Source organism: Abramis brama (assembly GCF_963993115.1).
Source record: "Abramis brama genome assembly, chromosome: 17".
NCBI classification, from domain to species: Eukaryota; Metazoa; Chordata; class Actinopteri; order Cypriniformes; family Leuciscidae; genus Abramis; species Abramis brama.
The window spans coordinates 18,642,285-18,659,228 of record NC_139979.1 but is presented as its reverse complement, the minus strand read 5'-3'; the positions used below and the strand labels follow the sequence as shown (position 1 = coordinate 18,659,228).

Below are 16,944 nucleotides of genomic sequence, written 5' to 3'. Positions count from 1 at the left end.
TATGAATTAGCTCTCTGAGTAAGAATTGTTTCATTTTTTTTTTTTTCAGATTGGCCAGAAAGATGAAGCACAGAGAGAACTTGGACAGTTTTTGTGCTCTGTGAAAGTGATGGTCTAAGCACTCCCCTGGACATCAGCATTGTCATTGATGGTATTGAGGTTTTACATGAGTTGTCCTCAGTTGCATCTGCTTGTGCCATGATGTTTGGAATCACGTACTGAGAACTTGAGGTATCCTGAAGTACTTAAATATACCTTTGAGGCCTTTCAAAAAATTGTCATGGATATAGCAAAGATGCGAATGGATTTTAAAGGGTTAATTCATCCAAAAATTAAAATTCTGTCAGTATTTACTCACCCTCATGTTGTTCCAACCCTGTAAGACTTTCGTTCATCTTCTAGACGTGTTCACGAGAGCAACACAAGATGCCGCAGATGGGTCTCGATGTAGTGTTTAAAATGGTTCTAAAGTGTGCATTTACTGGATGTCCGAATCGTGAGAAACCAACGACAAAACGTATAAGTGCCTTGCCAATGCTGCTAAATGAATGGCTTACCTTTCAGTCTTTCCCATCAAATGATCATGAGCGTCATCTTCTCAGTTCTCGCGCATGTGTTGTGGCGCTCTCGTGAACTCACTCAGACCCAAACTCAAGAAAATTAATAGTTGAATAAAGTCGTAATTTTTGTTTGTTTTTTTGTGCACAAAAAGTATTCTCGTCGCTTGATAAACTTAAGGTTGAGCCACTGTAGTCACTTGGACTATTTTAACGATGTCTTTATTAACTTGTCTTGGTCGGCAGAATGAAATTACCTAGCAACCTATGAAGGAGTGAGACAGCTCTCAGATTTCATCAAAAATATTTTAATTTGGTGAACTAACCCTTTAAATGTTCCTGCATGTCATGTCTTTTAAGGAGCTTTCAATGTTGATTTGTTTCAATGTTTTTTTTTCAATGAATTGATGTTACACTGGATGATTTATCAATGCCATATGAAGGGCTTTTCAATGTTTTCTGTTACATTCCTAAATTTAATGCAAGATAATCTGAAATGTCGAGTGACAATTTTACTGTAGCAAATGGAATTGATGTATACATTTATTGATGGAAGTTTTTTTTTTTGTTTTTTTTACAAAATGAATGTATTTTGACGGTTTTACATTGTTGACGGTTTTATTATTGAATGTATTTTTATTTATTTATTAAGTCATGCACTAAAACGGTTTCAGTATTGACTTTTGTAAATCAAATGAATTCTTCATCAAATGTTTTTAGAACAAGTGGAAATTCTGGTTTCTGTGAGTTTGTTGGAAGATTGCACTAAATAAAAAGTTAAATGTTTGATTCCAGAGTGTAAAAGGCTCATTTTTTCAGACAAAAAAATCGGTGATATTTCATGTTTGTAATTTTGTTTTGTGTTTATTTTGATATTTAATATATACAAGTTTTAAAAACTTAAGTTTAAAGTTAATCCAAATAATAATTTATATTTTAATGCTAATTAAACAAATCTCTTTGGTTGAAAGAGTATTTTTACTTTCAGTTGACTATGGAAATGTGATTTGAGTAAATGAATTTTTTTAAGTTGAGATAAAGTAAACCGATTACTTGTAACAAGTTGAAGTAATTTTTTTACTTTGATCCAACGACTCATTTTTTTCAGTGTAGGATCCATTTGCGACATTAGCCTACCATAGTATTTAATAGTAATATTGAGTGATATTGTTATTGTATATGGTCTAAAGAAAGTATAAAATAAAGATGTTTTCTTTCTTTGACTTTCAGGTTTTGTTATGATAAGACTTGAATTGTAACTGATATATGCATATGACGCTGATATTATGCATTTTAATGAATAAAGACAACATGAATTTAATTATAAATATTTGTATGTTGTTTAATTAAAATAAAACATTTAGTGTTGTCAACTGCTGTGTGCTTAATGATGATGATACTTATAGTCAACAGAACGTGTTAAAGGGACCATCAAAATAAAGTGAAACCAATATTTTTAATGAATTAAATATGTATTAAATTACAATTAAGTTTTTAGTGTAATCTTAAATGTATTTTTTTGCGGCCTGCAATGACTAGTATTTTGCAGCTAATAGAGATATTCATGCTTTTTTTTCCTACAGTAAAGCACAGTCCACAAACAATGCAGTCCTACTGTAGACTACCTTTACTAGCGATGTAACACCAAATTTATTCACAAGACCAACGCGCTAATATTCCACAAGAAACTGACTGTCATAAAACTTTGAACTGCGTGCACTGCACACTCTCATCTCATCCCTATTCCCACATTTGTAGTAATGACACTAACGCAAACCGGAAATTTCGCGATAGTATAAATTATATTTTTGGGGAAATTGAATCAGGAATAGGGAAATCACTGTACGCGGATGACGGAGCAATATTGAAAAGAGGGAGGAACCTGCAGTAGTAAAGTTAAAGGGACACTCCACCCATTTGCATTAAGCTTTGCATTGTTAGAAACCCAGTCATACTATTGAATGGTCGTGCAACACTCTCTCATTTCCCCCTGAGACGGGAGAAATCCGTTATTTACCTCTTACACTTCCTCCCACAATGACGCAAAAATCGTCATTTTGCGTCATTGTAGGAGGAAGTGTAAGAGGGGGGGATTTCTGTTGAGACTACAGACACTCGTTCCTCATCTTTCCCAGGGGGCGGGAACCGCTCACGCTACAGACCTATTACAGATCAGTGGGTGGGACTTTACTCTCTGAAACTGAAAGCAATATCCTCCATCTTGTTTGAAGCTAAGCTAACAGGCGCTGTGGAGACAGATGTAAAGTTATGACAATAGCGGAGGAGAGTGCTCAATATGATATAGAAGAAGAGGATTTCGGAAGTCTGATGCTTGAATCAGGTGTTTGTGGCTACCTTTACAAGCCGCATTATAGCGAAGAGCAGCCGAGGCAGAAGACCTGCCTGCCGCGGACGAGGAGCCCAGACTGGCTCGAGTTAGGGCGGACTGGTGGCGCCGGTGATCTCACTATGCACCTACGAACCGCTACGAACACAGAGATAGAGTCCGTCTGCGGCAAAGAATTTAAACGATGACAATTTCTCCTGGACGAAATCTCTGAATCAGACGAGGACACGGACGTTTGTGTTGTGAACTATCCTAGTTTCGCACCGCATATGTTCTGACTGAACATCCAGGTACCATGCAATAATTCACCTTTTCGAAAGAAATACAAACGAGGAGTAATGCACTAATGAGTTCGTCAACTAACTAGACATTTTGTGTGAAATGAATTTCAAGCTCTGGTGGTAGCTAGCCTTGTAGACGGAAGAGTGATTTCTCTTATAGGCAGATATGCGCTTTCTGGATTAGTGGGAGTGGCTTGCGGAGCTGTGCAATGTGGTGCATTGTGGGAGTTGTTGTCTTTCATACAAATGCGTCCTGAAGTTATTTTTTGTCTTTCCTCGGTCACGAAGGCACCAAATTCAAAATTTATTTTACATTTCGACTACATATATGACCCACTTTAAATAAAAAACAATGTTCAAATGGGTGGAATGCCCCTTTAATGTGTTGAGGTGCTTAGCAGGAGTGCAATGGGGTGCTACAAGGCATTCTCTTAAAAGGGTATACTGTGCATTAATTAGGTCATCAATTGATAATTGTAGAATATGGTTCAGCATCAACCTCACTGCTTACTAAGGTAGAGGTGATTCAAAACCAAGCTCTTAGAATTTGTTGTGGAGCTTTTAGAACCTCTCCTGTGACAGCTTTGTAGGTAGAAATGGGTAAAATGGCACTTGACATTCGTGAAATTCAGCTAAAAATGGTATATTGGACTGGAATTAAAGGTCATTTTACAAGTCATCCTGTCAAAAAAATATTGGAAAACTGCTGGGAATATGACAAGACCTATCTGAATAGCTTTGGCTGGACAGTATGCAAGCAGGCTCAACAAATAGGTATCATAATATCAATATAAACCCCACAGTGGCTCTGCCAGTCTATCCACCTTGGCTCTTCTCTATGCCGACAGTTGATCTGCAAATAAATGAAAAACAGAAATGTTCCAAAATAGATAATGAAACAGTATTTAAATACTGAACAGGCTACTTAATTTTTTTGCAAATTTATACGGTTCAAAAGAATGGGCGTACAGCCGCTGCAATGTATATTCCTCACTTTAAATATAAATCTGCAAAAAGAACTGCTAACAATATATCAGTATATGCAACAGAGATGGTCACTATTCAGATAGCCTTACAGTGTATGAAGAAATCCAACCTACAACAGTAGTAATCTGTTCAGATTCATATAACGCACTTACAAGTATATTGAATGGAAAATCAGAATCTAGGCAAGATATATTAATAGAAGTACTACAAAGTATGTATAGAATCTGCCAAATGAGAATTAGAGTAGAATTTTCATGTTGGAGTGAAGGGAAACGGGGAGGTGGACAAGGTAGTTAAACAGGCTAAATAAATAAATTTAGACATACACATACCTTTGTGTAAATCAGAAATGAAAGGGTTAAAGGGTTAGTTCACCCAAAAATGAAAATTCTGTCAGTAATTACTCACCCTCATGTTGTTCCAACCCCGTAAGACCTTCGTTCATCTTCGGAACACAAATTAAGATATTTTTGATTAAATCTGAGAGCTGGATCACTCCTCCATAGGCTTCTAAGACATTATAACTTGCTGGCCCAGAAAATGTATTAAAGACATCGTTAATATAGTCCAAGTGACTACAGTGGCTCAATCTTAAGTTTATAAAGCGACGAGAATACTTTTTGTGCGCAAAAAAAAACGTTTAATTTCCTTCTCTCTGGGCCTCGAGTTTTTTCACGTAGTATAACTGCGCAGTGCATCTGTGTTGTACGTCACACGTAGGCTCACTATTGGCCGACGCTGGTCATGTGTGTGATGCCTGTGACGTGCAACACAGACGCGCTGCGCTAAAACACTATGTGAAATAACTCGAGGCCCACAGAGATGTTTAGGGGGTGATTTCAGATTCAGCCATGGTCTTATTATTGGGAGATATGATGGTCTGTGGCTCTACCATTGGAAAAAGTGTAACGGCTAACTCAAAAGCATTTTTTAATATTTTATTCTACAGTGGGAAAAATTATTTTTGTTGAGACGGAGTTCAATTTGATTGGTAAAAGCCCTATAGTGACTTATTCTAATTGAATGCATTGATAAATATATTTTCTAGATATTAGATATTAGGTAGAAAAAATTGTCATGAGAATCAATTTAAGGGGGCATATACAAATATGCTGATTTAAGTAACAGCTTACAGAACACTGATGGGAATATTGGTTCAGAATAAACAATATTTACAGCACAAAAACTATAAACTTTACTGAATGTATAGTTATTGCACTATAACAGTATTTGAAAAGGGTGGAGATTTAATTATAATATTAGGTCAATGTACATGAGTGAGTAGCCGCTGCGTGAGGAAAGGGAGTCGCCGTGTGAGAGTTATAAAACAATGATTAGTTTTCTGTCTATAAATGTATCCAATTGTGGGAAATTCTACACCGTTCTGTGAAGGGACATGTGAGCGGTGTGTCGTCAAGACTCTGCATGACAGTCTTAGCCAGAAAGGGGGATCCCCAGAGTAGCCTACAAGACTGTTTCAAAAAGGGAAAGTCCAGCCGGTGTGTTGAAGGGATGAGCCCCAGCTAAGGACCCCAGTAGTATGCCTGATCTAAAGCTGTTCTTGTGATTCTTAATGTAATCAATCAAAAACGCCTGTGTTGCGGAAGCTAGTTATTTTAGTCGATAAAGTTTTAATATGGATGTTTTTCTTACACGAATGCATCGCTTCACTTCAGAAGGCCTTTATTAACCCGCCAGAGCCGTGTGAAGCACTTTTATCATGGATGGATGTGCTTTGATGTACTTCCAAAAAAAACCATTCACTCCCATTATAAAGCATGGAAGAGCCAGAATGTTTTTAAATATAACTCTGATTGTACTCGTCTGAAAGAAGAATGTCATATACATCTAGGATGGCTTCAGGGTGAGTAAATCATGGGCTAATATTCATTTTTGGGTGAACTATCCCTGTATTTGTGTTTTGCATAATCTAGCAGTCCATGTAGTTCTTTATGTAAATAAGCAACCATATAGCAACATGACTTAGCCATATGTTGACACAAAATCTCGAGATGGAGCCACAGCCGGAGCCACAGGCATTTTTCAGTACTAGAACATTAAAACTTACAGATAGTGGCCCTCATTTATCAATCTTGCGTAGAAACGGGCGTATATATTGGCGTAAGATTATGCTTACACTCTTCTCATCGCCTGATTTATGAAGCTGTGCGTACCTTTGAAATCCAGGTGTACGCAATACCTGCTCTTGATAAATGCCGCGGCTGAAATCGATCGTCATTAGAATAACACGCCCCTATATATTCAAGTCTCCGCTTCCCCCACGCCCTCATTTTACGCCATGGACACACGGAAGACGGCAAAGAAGAGAAACTTCTTTGAGAAAGAGAAAGCGAAACCAGGGAAGTGGAAAGAAACAAAATTGATTTCTAGATTTTTATTATTAATGACGCTTATTGTTATTTAGAAGAAGAATGTCGTTATTATTATTATTTGTATTATTATTATTATTTAAAATAAGAAGAATGGCATTTTTATTATTTTGTCAGTCTGAATTATTTTTTTGGTCATTGAAAGCCTTTCATTACTAAACCCAGTCCGTGCACACCTGCCGGGCCTAACCCTGGCCTAACCATCGTTTCAATAGTACAACGGCGAGCGCGTCGAGTATAAACGCCTCGTCCGTTTGGGGAGGTGCGCGCGCAGTCTGCGGAGACTCGCGCTGCGGAGCCAGGCGAAAGTATAAACAAGGCTTGAAACGTCAGGTAAAGCGCACAGGCTCGCAACTTAAGGAATACATATGCCTACAATTCAAATGCTTTGGTAAATCCACACAAATTAAACATTGAAGTCCATGTTGCACAAAAATAAACACTGAAGTTTATAATTACTATGTTGTTGTTTTTTTTACAGTGGGTCATAATATATTATATCTTTTAGTTTGTCAGTGCGTTTTGTGGTGTTAGGAATTGTTTTTCTGCGCATTCCCGCACTCAAAACGTGCGTACACCACCTCCTGAGCTGGCGTAGGATTTGAGCGTGCCGTACGCCAACGTCCATATTGATAAATCTCAAAGTCACCGTGGTTTTGGGTGTATGCTGGAAATTTGGTGTACGCACTTTTGATAAATGAGGGCCAGTGTGTTTCACTTGGGGCAGTGTAAAAGTAATGAAACCAGCTTTATGCACTGTGGCATGAAAAATAGCTGTGGTTTCAGAACAGCTCCTGTTCACTAAGCAAATCTGTCAGCCCAGGAACCAGTGTCACAGTCATGTTCAGTCTGTTTTAGGTTCTTGGACTTTCTGTTTTGTTTACATTCATCATGTGTGTTCTTTGTTTTAGTTTCCCGCCACTCATCAGTAACCATGGACACTAACACCAATCATCACAGCTATTTGTCTTTTAGTTAGCCTAATCTTTTAGTTCCTCCTTGTGCACTTTTCAGTTGTCTGGTATTATTTGTGTCTCGTGTTAGCACGCTGTTTAGCACTGTGGCGGTCTGCTTGGATCATTCTAATAAACCATGTGTGCTATATTCCTCATCTTCATTGAACCTAAGTGTTATACACACAGCAAGTAATTTACATTTAAGCTTCACTTAACTCCTCTTGTGATTCACTTTAAAACTGTAATCATGTGGCTTTATGGTTAAAGCACCCTCTTTACAGTACCGCAGCAAAAGTGTGAGGTGTTTGAAGTGTGCCTCTATCATAATTCTAGTCCTTGGCACTGTTTCTCTTGGTGAAACCAGAACATGAGCCCCACAGGATAAGCACATTTAGATTTTTTTTACCACCAGCAGTTATGTTTAATGTTCACACTCGCAGATATAATTTTAATAAACAAATCAGCTATAAGAAAGATAGTTGGATTTTAGTGCAAGGCATTTTGAATTTTTGCATTTCTCAGCACTTCAAAAGAAAGGAAAACAGTTTTAAAGTGTAAAACCAAGGAAGTAATTTCACACGGCATGGAAGGTCTTATCAGATTTTATTAACAGAAATCCCTTTAACAAGACAACTAGATAACAGTGGCAAAAGATTGTACAATATAGCCTACTATATTTGAAAAACATTGTGATTAAATGTAAAAATAGACATTCAAGATAAGTATAAGTATGCATCTCAAAACGCAATGGCAGCTGATAAACTTTTATCATTATAGATCAATATCATATTATTACACATAATATGACAAATATCTTCCTTTCATTTTCTTTAAGTTACGATATTCATTATAGACAAATCAATAGTACCCAATATATTGAGTATATACTTTATCAGATATAGCTTGGCACACAGCAACACAATCATTTCGATTAATTTTGGGTATACATACATGACTACTGTGAGTATTTTAATGTATGACAGTTCACTTTCAGAAAAAAAAACAAACAACAGCAATAACTTGTAAAGTTATACCTTATCTAGCCCTTAAGATACTAAAATTCACTGTTTAGGGGCAGATAATGAGTTTACTGTCCCAGTGACAAGCTTGCTATAAGGTTTAGATGCCTTAGACAACAATTTTCTCTGGATTAAATTAGTAATGCATTAGACGTGTGTACTCACTGGCACAGCATTTCATTGCATTTTGCTTCCACAGCGGCAATTCAAATACGGGCCCTGGTTGTACAGTTACTTTGCTCCCACAAAGTCTAGACTTAAAGGATTAGTTCACTTTCAAAAAAATGTTAGCTGATAATTTACTCACCCCGATGTCATCCCAGATATCCATGTCTTTCTTTCTTCAGTCGAAAAGAAATGAAGGTTTTTGAGGAAAACATTCCAGGATTTTTCTACACAGAATGGACTTCAATGGCAACCAACTATTCCAATGTTCAAAGAAGGTTCAAATGTCTGTCTCAATGCAGCTTCAAAGTCTTTACACGATCCCAGTCGAGAATTAAGGGTCTTATCTAGCGAAACGATCTGTCATTTTCAAAAAAATAAAAAAAATAAAATAAAATGCCCGTCTTGTATCATCTCTGAGATGCATCATTACGTCATCACGTTGGAAAGGTCACGAAAAAAATAAACATAAAAATAAATTAAAACAAAGATGTCGGACGATTTTGAAGTTGGAGGAGAAAATGAGATGACATTTTTCGTCCTTCCCTACCTTTTTGAACTGGAGTACACAGACAAATAACTTAGATAGATGACGTGACGCGTGACCTTTCCAACGTGATGACGCAATGCGTGGCACATCTCAGAGATGGTACACGACAAGCATTTGTGGTTAAAAAGTATATATATATATATATTTTTTTTTTTTGAAAATTACCGATCGCTTAGCTAGATAAGACCCTTAATTCTCGACTGGGATCGTGTACTTTGAAGCTGCATTGAGACAGACATTTGATTTGAACCTTCTTTGAACATTGGAATAGTTGGTTGCAATTGAAGTCCATTCTGTGTAGAAAAATCCTGGATGTTTTCCTCAAAAACCTTAATTTCTTTTCGACTGAAGAAAGAAAGACATGGATATCTTAGATGACATCGGGGTGAGTATCAGCAAAACATTTTTTTTTAAAGTGAACTACTCCTTTAAGAGGGGGTTTACAATGACAAAACAAACAGACATCATTCAAGATTGTGATTTCTGGTGAAAAAGTTTGTTTATGCTTATCTGCTAACACTTTGTTTTGATTCTGCCAAACAGACATTCTACTGACTGTAAGTAACTTTGCAAGTACATGTCAACTTATTCTAACCCTACCGGTCTTCTAATTCTATATAAAAAAATAAAAAAAATAAAAAAATTGTAAACATGCATACTAAACATACAGCTGTATGACTTGACAGCTGTATGACTGCTTTTGATAACCAGAACTTGGATTTATGATGCATTTTTTTTATCTTAATTTGCTACATTTAATCCCGAAAATGTACTTTTATAATAAATACATTTTCAAAAACACACACTCTGGTAATGTAATAAAACGTAATACAAATTTGATATTTTTTCACTAATAACAGTGTCATCACCATCTGAATAGGAAATTAATTTACTTAATATAGGCTAGCCTCAGTGGTGAGCGATGGTGACTTCTTTAAACAGGTATGCTGAGTACCCCCCTCCGCCATACGTATTACCAACATTACACCTCAAATGATAAGGGATTTTATAGTGTTAATATTAATTAGCGAGTCCACAAACTCATTTTCTCAAATTGTTTGTGTATGCAGAGCATTCACAGCTTAAAATCCTGACCTTGGCCGTTGGGGGCGAGTAGATGTAAACTGTTGTGCTGATAAAGTCTTGTAAACGTGCAGTCGAGTACAAAAGACCAACAGCCAAAGTCAGGATTTTCATTAAATATGAACCCTTTTTTACATTTCCAGGTTTCTCAGAAGCGGTTGGGAAGTCATAATAGTTGGGTAAACATCTAGAGCAGAGAGACTACATTATTTTCCCCCATTTTCTCAAATAGAAAAAGAAAAACTGCACAATTGTGTTTTTGAAAAGAGGGAAAAAACAGAAAGATTGATAACGGCACTCAGAAAATAGAAAGATGTCTATTTTACTGTCACTCCCATAGACGCTGTATTAGAAAATCCTCACAGCAGCGTTAGTTTATTGTAATTTCACGCAAAGGTAAAGGATTGTGTTATAAATGTATAATGTAATTAAATGTACATCTTAGCAGAATTTACTATGCTTTACAATGTTCATTTTTATAAAAAATATCCTTTTGAGGTCCTAAAAAGAAAGAAGGGCATACGGCATTAGAACAACAGCAAGGTGAGTAAATGATTAGCCTACTTAATTTTCATTAGAGGGTGAACTATTCTTTTAAAGTACAGTACATTTGGATTAAAAGACAAACACAAACCCCTACAATCTATAAAGATGAGATGCTAAAAGCTACTAAAATAATGGAATGCGTGAATGAATAAATGAGTGGAAATAAAGAAAATGGGCTACAGCAAGTAGTGATCATGTCTTGCAGGGCCAGTCTCTCTGGAGCAAGGTGGGGTGCTTTGCCTGAAGGCACAAAGCATTAATCTCACACCACACCATCACTGAATCTATTTGCCCTGTAGTAAAAAAAAGGCACACTGAACTGTAATGGTCTTTATTTCTTCTAATCAGATATAAGTAGGCCTACAACATAACCCTTACATATCATACCCAACTCACCTTTTTTTATTTCTGAAACAGCGACACAAAATGGCAATCAATGCACCTGCACCAACAATCCCAATTAATCCCAATAAAGCAATCCCCCACAGGAGTAAACCTGCCAAATATGCAAATAAAAAGATAGCAAAAGATAAGGGTAGTTAGGATTTAGAACCTAATCAGCAAGGTGAATTAACATCAAAACATTACAGACTAAACCTGCTTTTACCGTGGTCAATATGGTTGCCATCTTGTTCTTCTTGGGGGTCATGTGCTGGTGAATGTTTATCTGTAACTTTAGATAAATACAATCAAAAGCATAATTTATACAGGCTAAATTAAAAAAGTATTAGTTTCTAGAGCATGTATGGTGAGGATGCATTATGCTTACCGGTATAATTGATATTACAGATGCACTGTAAAAGAAGAAAATATATATTTTTAATGGCATAACAATGAAGCACACTGCATTTAGAGCCACACAAACAAGTGTGCAGCATATTTATTGGTGTGTAAATTAAAAACACATTCATTGCCCCTACCATGCCACAGTTAAGTTGCCATTGCAGGTTCTCGCAGACACGGACTGTCAGGTTCTCAGATGTCACATTAACTACAATTGATAACCCCTGTCCACCGGCTTTCGGGGTTGAATCGACAATAAACGTCCCATTCTAAACAACAACAACAGGAAACTGAGGAATTACAAAACATTTGATTGTTTTAAAACTAAAAATGTATGTATTAAATCCAGAACAGCAAACAACCTGAAAGTACCATCCTTGTTCATGTTCTTGTTCTTTGCAACTTGTAAAGCATGTGATGTTCGATGGCACGGTGTATGCGAATCCCTTGGACGAGCGCAGACTCTCGCATGCTATTTCCTGATTTGCAGGGCAATCTGATCCGAAATAGGAGATTCCATTTAATTACACGAGTCACTACATAATTCTTCTAATTTAAAATGAATTTAATGATTCATCAGTGATGTTGAAACTACGTAATGATCAATGTACGAACTACGGAGTTCACCGCGCATGTTATAGAACAAAAAAGTGGAAAAACTCTTACCGTTAGATCCCGCAGACTTTGGAAGTAAAAGAACAAATACAAATAGTAGGTCCATCTTGACACCGGCCATCGGATGGATCGTTGCTGTCACGATTCAGTCTGTTCCACCTGCTCTATCGCGCCTCCCAAACTATGCAGAAGGAGCAAAGGGAGATGCAGCGAGCAGTATTTGAAGGACGTGGGCAGTCTTTCCTGTAACTTGAGCCACTAGCAGTCCAATCAGCACCCTTCGCTTGCTCAGCCTCACAGCTGGAGGGAGAAAAGATTGCGCAACTAAAATAAAAAGAAACTGTTGGTAGTAGGCTAACAGTGAGTTTGTTTCATACATTGATAGTTTGTGTTGTTAATTATATGATGCAGTGAGCTGTTTAGCACTGTTGTAGTTATTACAGTTTCTCTTGCATTATGTTGGTTATTGACAAGCAATTGATTAGGCTATTTGTAAAATTCGAATTATGTTTTATTAATTTCTGATTGTATGACGTATGAGTGAGTTTAATTCGTTGATTGAACGTTGCTCTGGTTAATGAGTTAATGCACTGAGCACTGCTGTGGTTTATATCATCATAACAATTTTAACAGCAGAATGCTACGTTTAATTATTTTAAGTCAAATTAGAATGGGATCTTATTTTTCCAGGCAATAGGCCTACTGTAGTTTATTATTTGAGATTGCATTTTCTAAAGATATGTCCAGACCAGACGTGCAGTCTACCAATAGAGATCCTGAGTCCCATACACTGTAAATTATTTAGGCCTACATGATTAATGATAACATATGTTTTTACATTGCTTTAATTCATCAAAATAAGTTAAACAATTTTCAACGTTTTTTATAAAGATTCAACTTTTTTTAATATAAAAATGTTTAATTCAGTTTAAGTTAAAATGACTTCAACATCCAAGTAAAAAAAATAAGGCAGCATTTTTATTTTTAGGCTAGTTTGCTTTTCTTGATTAAGAAGACAAAAATCCTTTAAGTGTATTTTATTAAAATATAATATAATTAGGCTACACTACAATTCGAATGAATTCATTCTGAATTTGCAACAATTGCTTTTGAATTAAATCTAAAAATGTAATCAGGAATTAAATCAAGTCTAACCAAAATGTTTAAATGGGCCATGATTTTGACATCGGTGAGGACATTCATTACGGACATACATTTTACAACATTAAGTTAAAGAGGGCAAACTTTTTCATTCAATTTAACTGTGCAAGTATGTTTTAAACTTACCTCACTCCATCCATAAATGCACGTCCAAGAGCGCAGTTTTCTATCGTATTTACTTTACTCAGGTATTGTCAATGTGACCCATGTCAGATGTGACCTAAATTAAAATTACAATTAGGGACAATTTCGTCCGAATGGTCCGTACTAAATTCTGTGCAAAAATGGAACCTTGAAATGTCCCCCAGTTCGTAACCGTGCGTGATTGAAATATTAACGATGAATGATGTCGTTGGCGAAATAAGGTAGGCCTATTAGGCCTATAAGATGAGTGCACGACGACCAAAACTTCGATAGGCTATACATTAAAAAGTAAAATCGGGTCAGCAATCCATCATTCAATCAAATGCATCGTCATCTCAGTCGGAAGCTTGTTTCCGCCATAATGAAAAATGAATAAGGTCATTGCAAAATAAAAATATCAAAACAAAACAAAATAAAAACTTTTATCTCACAATTCTGCATAGGCTACATTGCAATTGCGATTCTGAGAAGAAAAAAAGAAGAAGTAATTTTCCCCCTTAGAAATGGGCTTTATAACTCGCAATTGCGAGTTTGGCCTATATCTCACAAATCTGAGAAAAGAATTTCGAGATAAAAAGTAGCAATTATATATATATATATATATATATATATATATATATATATATATATATATATATATATATATATATAAACAAGCTTCCATATTCAAAATATGGTAGGCTATTGTCCTATAAATTGGCCTTCTGTTATTAGGCTACAAACCTTTTTTAGTTCACAGAATTAGCCAGGCATATTTTCAATTCGTAATTGATGGATTTAAATGGCATAGATTACAAGTGAGCACACAAACCCTCTGTCTTTAGTAGGAAGGCCATAGACATAAAAAGAAGGCCATAGACATAAAAAGAAGACTATAAGCACAGCACCGGAGAGTGAAGCTTCTTCAACACCGTGTGACCAATGAGCAATGGAGCCCGGGACGGGACATGACTTCACTCTGGGCCTACAGCATTATATGGCAAGCCATTTTAGCTTAAATTGTACCCAGCGTTACTCGTCGTAATTGCATTTTTACTAAGGCAGTGAGAGTGGTATAGTGGGATTACAGAGATGATTGAGAGTTGGCACAACAAATGTATGAACAAATGGAAGCACAAATTCCTGCTAGAAGAAGTGGGTTGGCTGTGACTGGGAAAAATGCCAGAAGAGAAAGCCCTGCTAGGCATGAATCACTATGGCATCATAATAAACAGTTTGCTGATGTCATAAGAGTATGCCATGCATTCCTCTACACTGCTACACAAACAATGGTGATAACATCAGAAAATTATTCAGTTCGGTTGCCAATCATTTCCATCCATTTGGAAGTAGCCCTTACATCCATGCATACAGAGACATTTTGTATTTATTTGAAACATCACAACCATCAGGCGCTAAGAAGACAACACAAAATCATCAACTAGATTTAAGTAGCCATTTTGATTAGCCAATTGATTTATAAAAAATAAAAAAAAGATGACCTTATAACAAAAAATATTTAAGTGTCTGTGCAAAATATGGTTTTCAAAAATATAAGCTTAATGAGACGTATACAATAACAGGCCTTTGTACAATAAGTTAATACATGTCACATTTATAAAGCATTACATTCAAAACCCCCTTGAATAATCAATAAATGTTAAAGACATGCATTTAGGGAATTTACATCCAGTGACAGTGAATTCTCCAATTATTAGGTGGGTCATTGTTGCAGGTATACAGTAGCAGGATTATTTTCATCAGCCTTTTTGGACAGATGCTGTTGCTGTTGCCAGGTATTAGTCATGGTGTAGTTTAAAGATCTCTATAAAACTGTTTATCGATCCCACGTTATAGATGTCCTTGCATTAATGTACTTAACACACACAAATTGGTATGTAGGCCTACAATATACCTATTTTATTCATGTGGTCTTGTTTATTTATATAGCCTATCACTGCTAAAAACAACAGAGGTTGTTAAAAGAAAAAAAAAAATAGCACATGATAAAGACAAACTCAAATGGTGGATTTTATAAGTAATTAAAAAAGTTTATATTGGTTACCGTCTTTGTCTTCTGAAAAAGTGTGATTTCCTGGGATGGAGTCATGTGTAGCTAGATGTTTTACTTTAAACAAACACACACAAATGCACACCTTATTTATACTGAAAAACTTATACAAAAAGGAGCTATGCTACTTACAATTTATATCACTGCACAATGCATCTTTTCCATATAGTGAAAGTAAATGGTTACAAAGACTGTCATTCTGCCTGTAACATCTCCTTTCATGTTCAACTAAAGAAATAAAATCATACTGTTCTACTAGAGCAGAGCAGAGATACGAGACTACTAGAGCATTTATGGTGTGTGGTGCTTACCTGTATAATTGATAATACAGTGAAACTGTTAACAGAACAAAAATAATTAGAACCTGTATGATATTGGAGTCTATGCACTGCATTTATTTACTCAGCATGTATCTTATTCTTATAATACAATAGTATTCTTATAATCTTATTATTATAATACACTCAGACAGATTTGTTGCTATTACCTGAATGTTGTCACAGTGGATTTGCCACTGAAGGCTTGCACAAGTGCTCAGTGTCAGGTTCTGAGGAGTCACAGCCACAACTGATCCTAACTTCTCCCCATCAGTAGTTGAATCAACAATAAACGTTCCATTCTATGCACAAAAGAAAAACGGAATGATTACCAAAAAGAAAAAGAAAAACTTAAATAGCCTATATTTGTAATATATTAATTTGTTAATTGTCCCTCATGACATTCTATGAAAGTGTACTTGGAGAAAAAACAGAAAAAAAAGTCCATACATTTTGCCATTCCCATAAATGTATATCTGTGCTTTCATGGTTTCAAAATTCATGATAATTCATTAAAATCACATTTAGTTCCGTACCTCAGTAATCCCTCAACCCTGTTACACACATCATTCTCCCCCCATAAAAATAATGAACTGATCCTAGACATCAAAAACAGGAAGTCTTCTAGACAACATTGTGTGCAGACACAGGCAAGTTACCACCTTCTTTTAAAGCTATTTATACTGTGGTTGTCAAGCTCATCGAAAAAAAACAAAAAACAAAACACTGACACACACACACACACACACACACACACACACACACATATATATAAAAAAGCACACAAATTATGTTTTATTTTGATGACCTATTCAGACCTATTCTATATATTATATAATGTATAATATATAGGCCTACTATGTTATTGTTGTTTGTCCTGCAGTCGGGTTAATAAAAGACTGTTGTCTTTCTTTTATAATGAAATGCAGTGCTTATAGAAAATCTTACAGTGAGGTTTTGAGTAAAAAACAACTATTTATCCCGTTACCATCT

The 16,944-nt window shown here is 35.9% G+C and overlaps 1 protein-coding gene and 2 long non-coding RNA genes across 5 annotated transcripts in view; 1 reads left to right on the top strand and 2 right to left on the bottom strand.

Moving 5' to 3' along the window:
- The window catches only part of LOC311067730, a 134,191-nt gene extending 132,845 nt beyond the window's left edge, over positions 1-1,346 (top strand). For all 3 annotated transcript variants that reach the window (XR_014603269.1, XR_014603270.1, XR_014603271.1), the window contains one exon: positions 50-1,346. This is a non-coding gene — a long non-coding RNA (uncharacterized lncRNA). The remainder of the gene's footprint in view (positions 1-49) is intronic.
- Positions 1,347-7,909: 6,563 nt separating this feature from the next.
- LOC311067923 (uncharacterized protein) lies at positions 7,910-14,065 on the bottom strand. Its single transcript, XM_084090064.1, has 7 exons — positions 12,331-14,065; positions 12,027-12,160; positions 11,802-11,933; positions 11,651-11,675; positions 11,489-11,554; positions 11,278-11,377; positions 7,910-11,174 (listed from the first exon to the last, which is right to left on the bottom strand). Exons 1-7 carry the CDS (start codon positions 12,398-12,400, stop codon positions 11,144-11,146), a joined length of 558 nt encoding a protein of 185 aa, XP_083946190.1. The 5' UTR covers positions 12,401-14,065; the 3' UTR covers positions 7,910-11,143.
- A 640-nt stretch (positions 14,066-14,705) lies between these two features.
- LOC311067319 lies at positions 14,706-16,701 on the bottom strand. Its single transcript, XR_014603208.1, has 3 exons — positions 16,122-16,701; positions 15,946-15,970; positions 14,706-15,691 (listed from the first exon to the last, which is right to left on the bottom strand). It is a non-coding gene; the product is annotated as an uncharacterized lncRNA (long non-coding RNA).
- Between the last annotated feature and the right edge of the window lie 243 nt (positions 16,702-16,944).

Coding starts and splice junctions, on each gene's coding strand:
- LOC311067923 (XM_084090064.1), bottom strand. CDS start 12,400: ATGGCCGGTGTCAAGATGGACCTACTATTTGTATTTGTTCTTTTACTT. Junction 11,676..11,801: donor GGCAACTTAACTGTGGCATG/GTAGGGGCAATG, acceptor CTTCTTTTACAG/TGCATCTGTAATATCAATTA. Junction 11,175..11,277: donor TGTTTCAGAAATAAAAAAAG/GTGAGTTGGGTA, acceptor TTTTTACTACAG/GGCAAATAGATTCAGTGATG.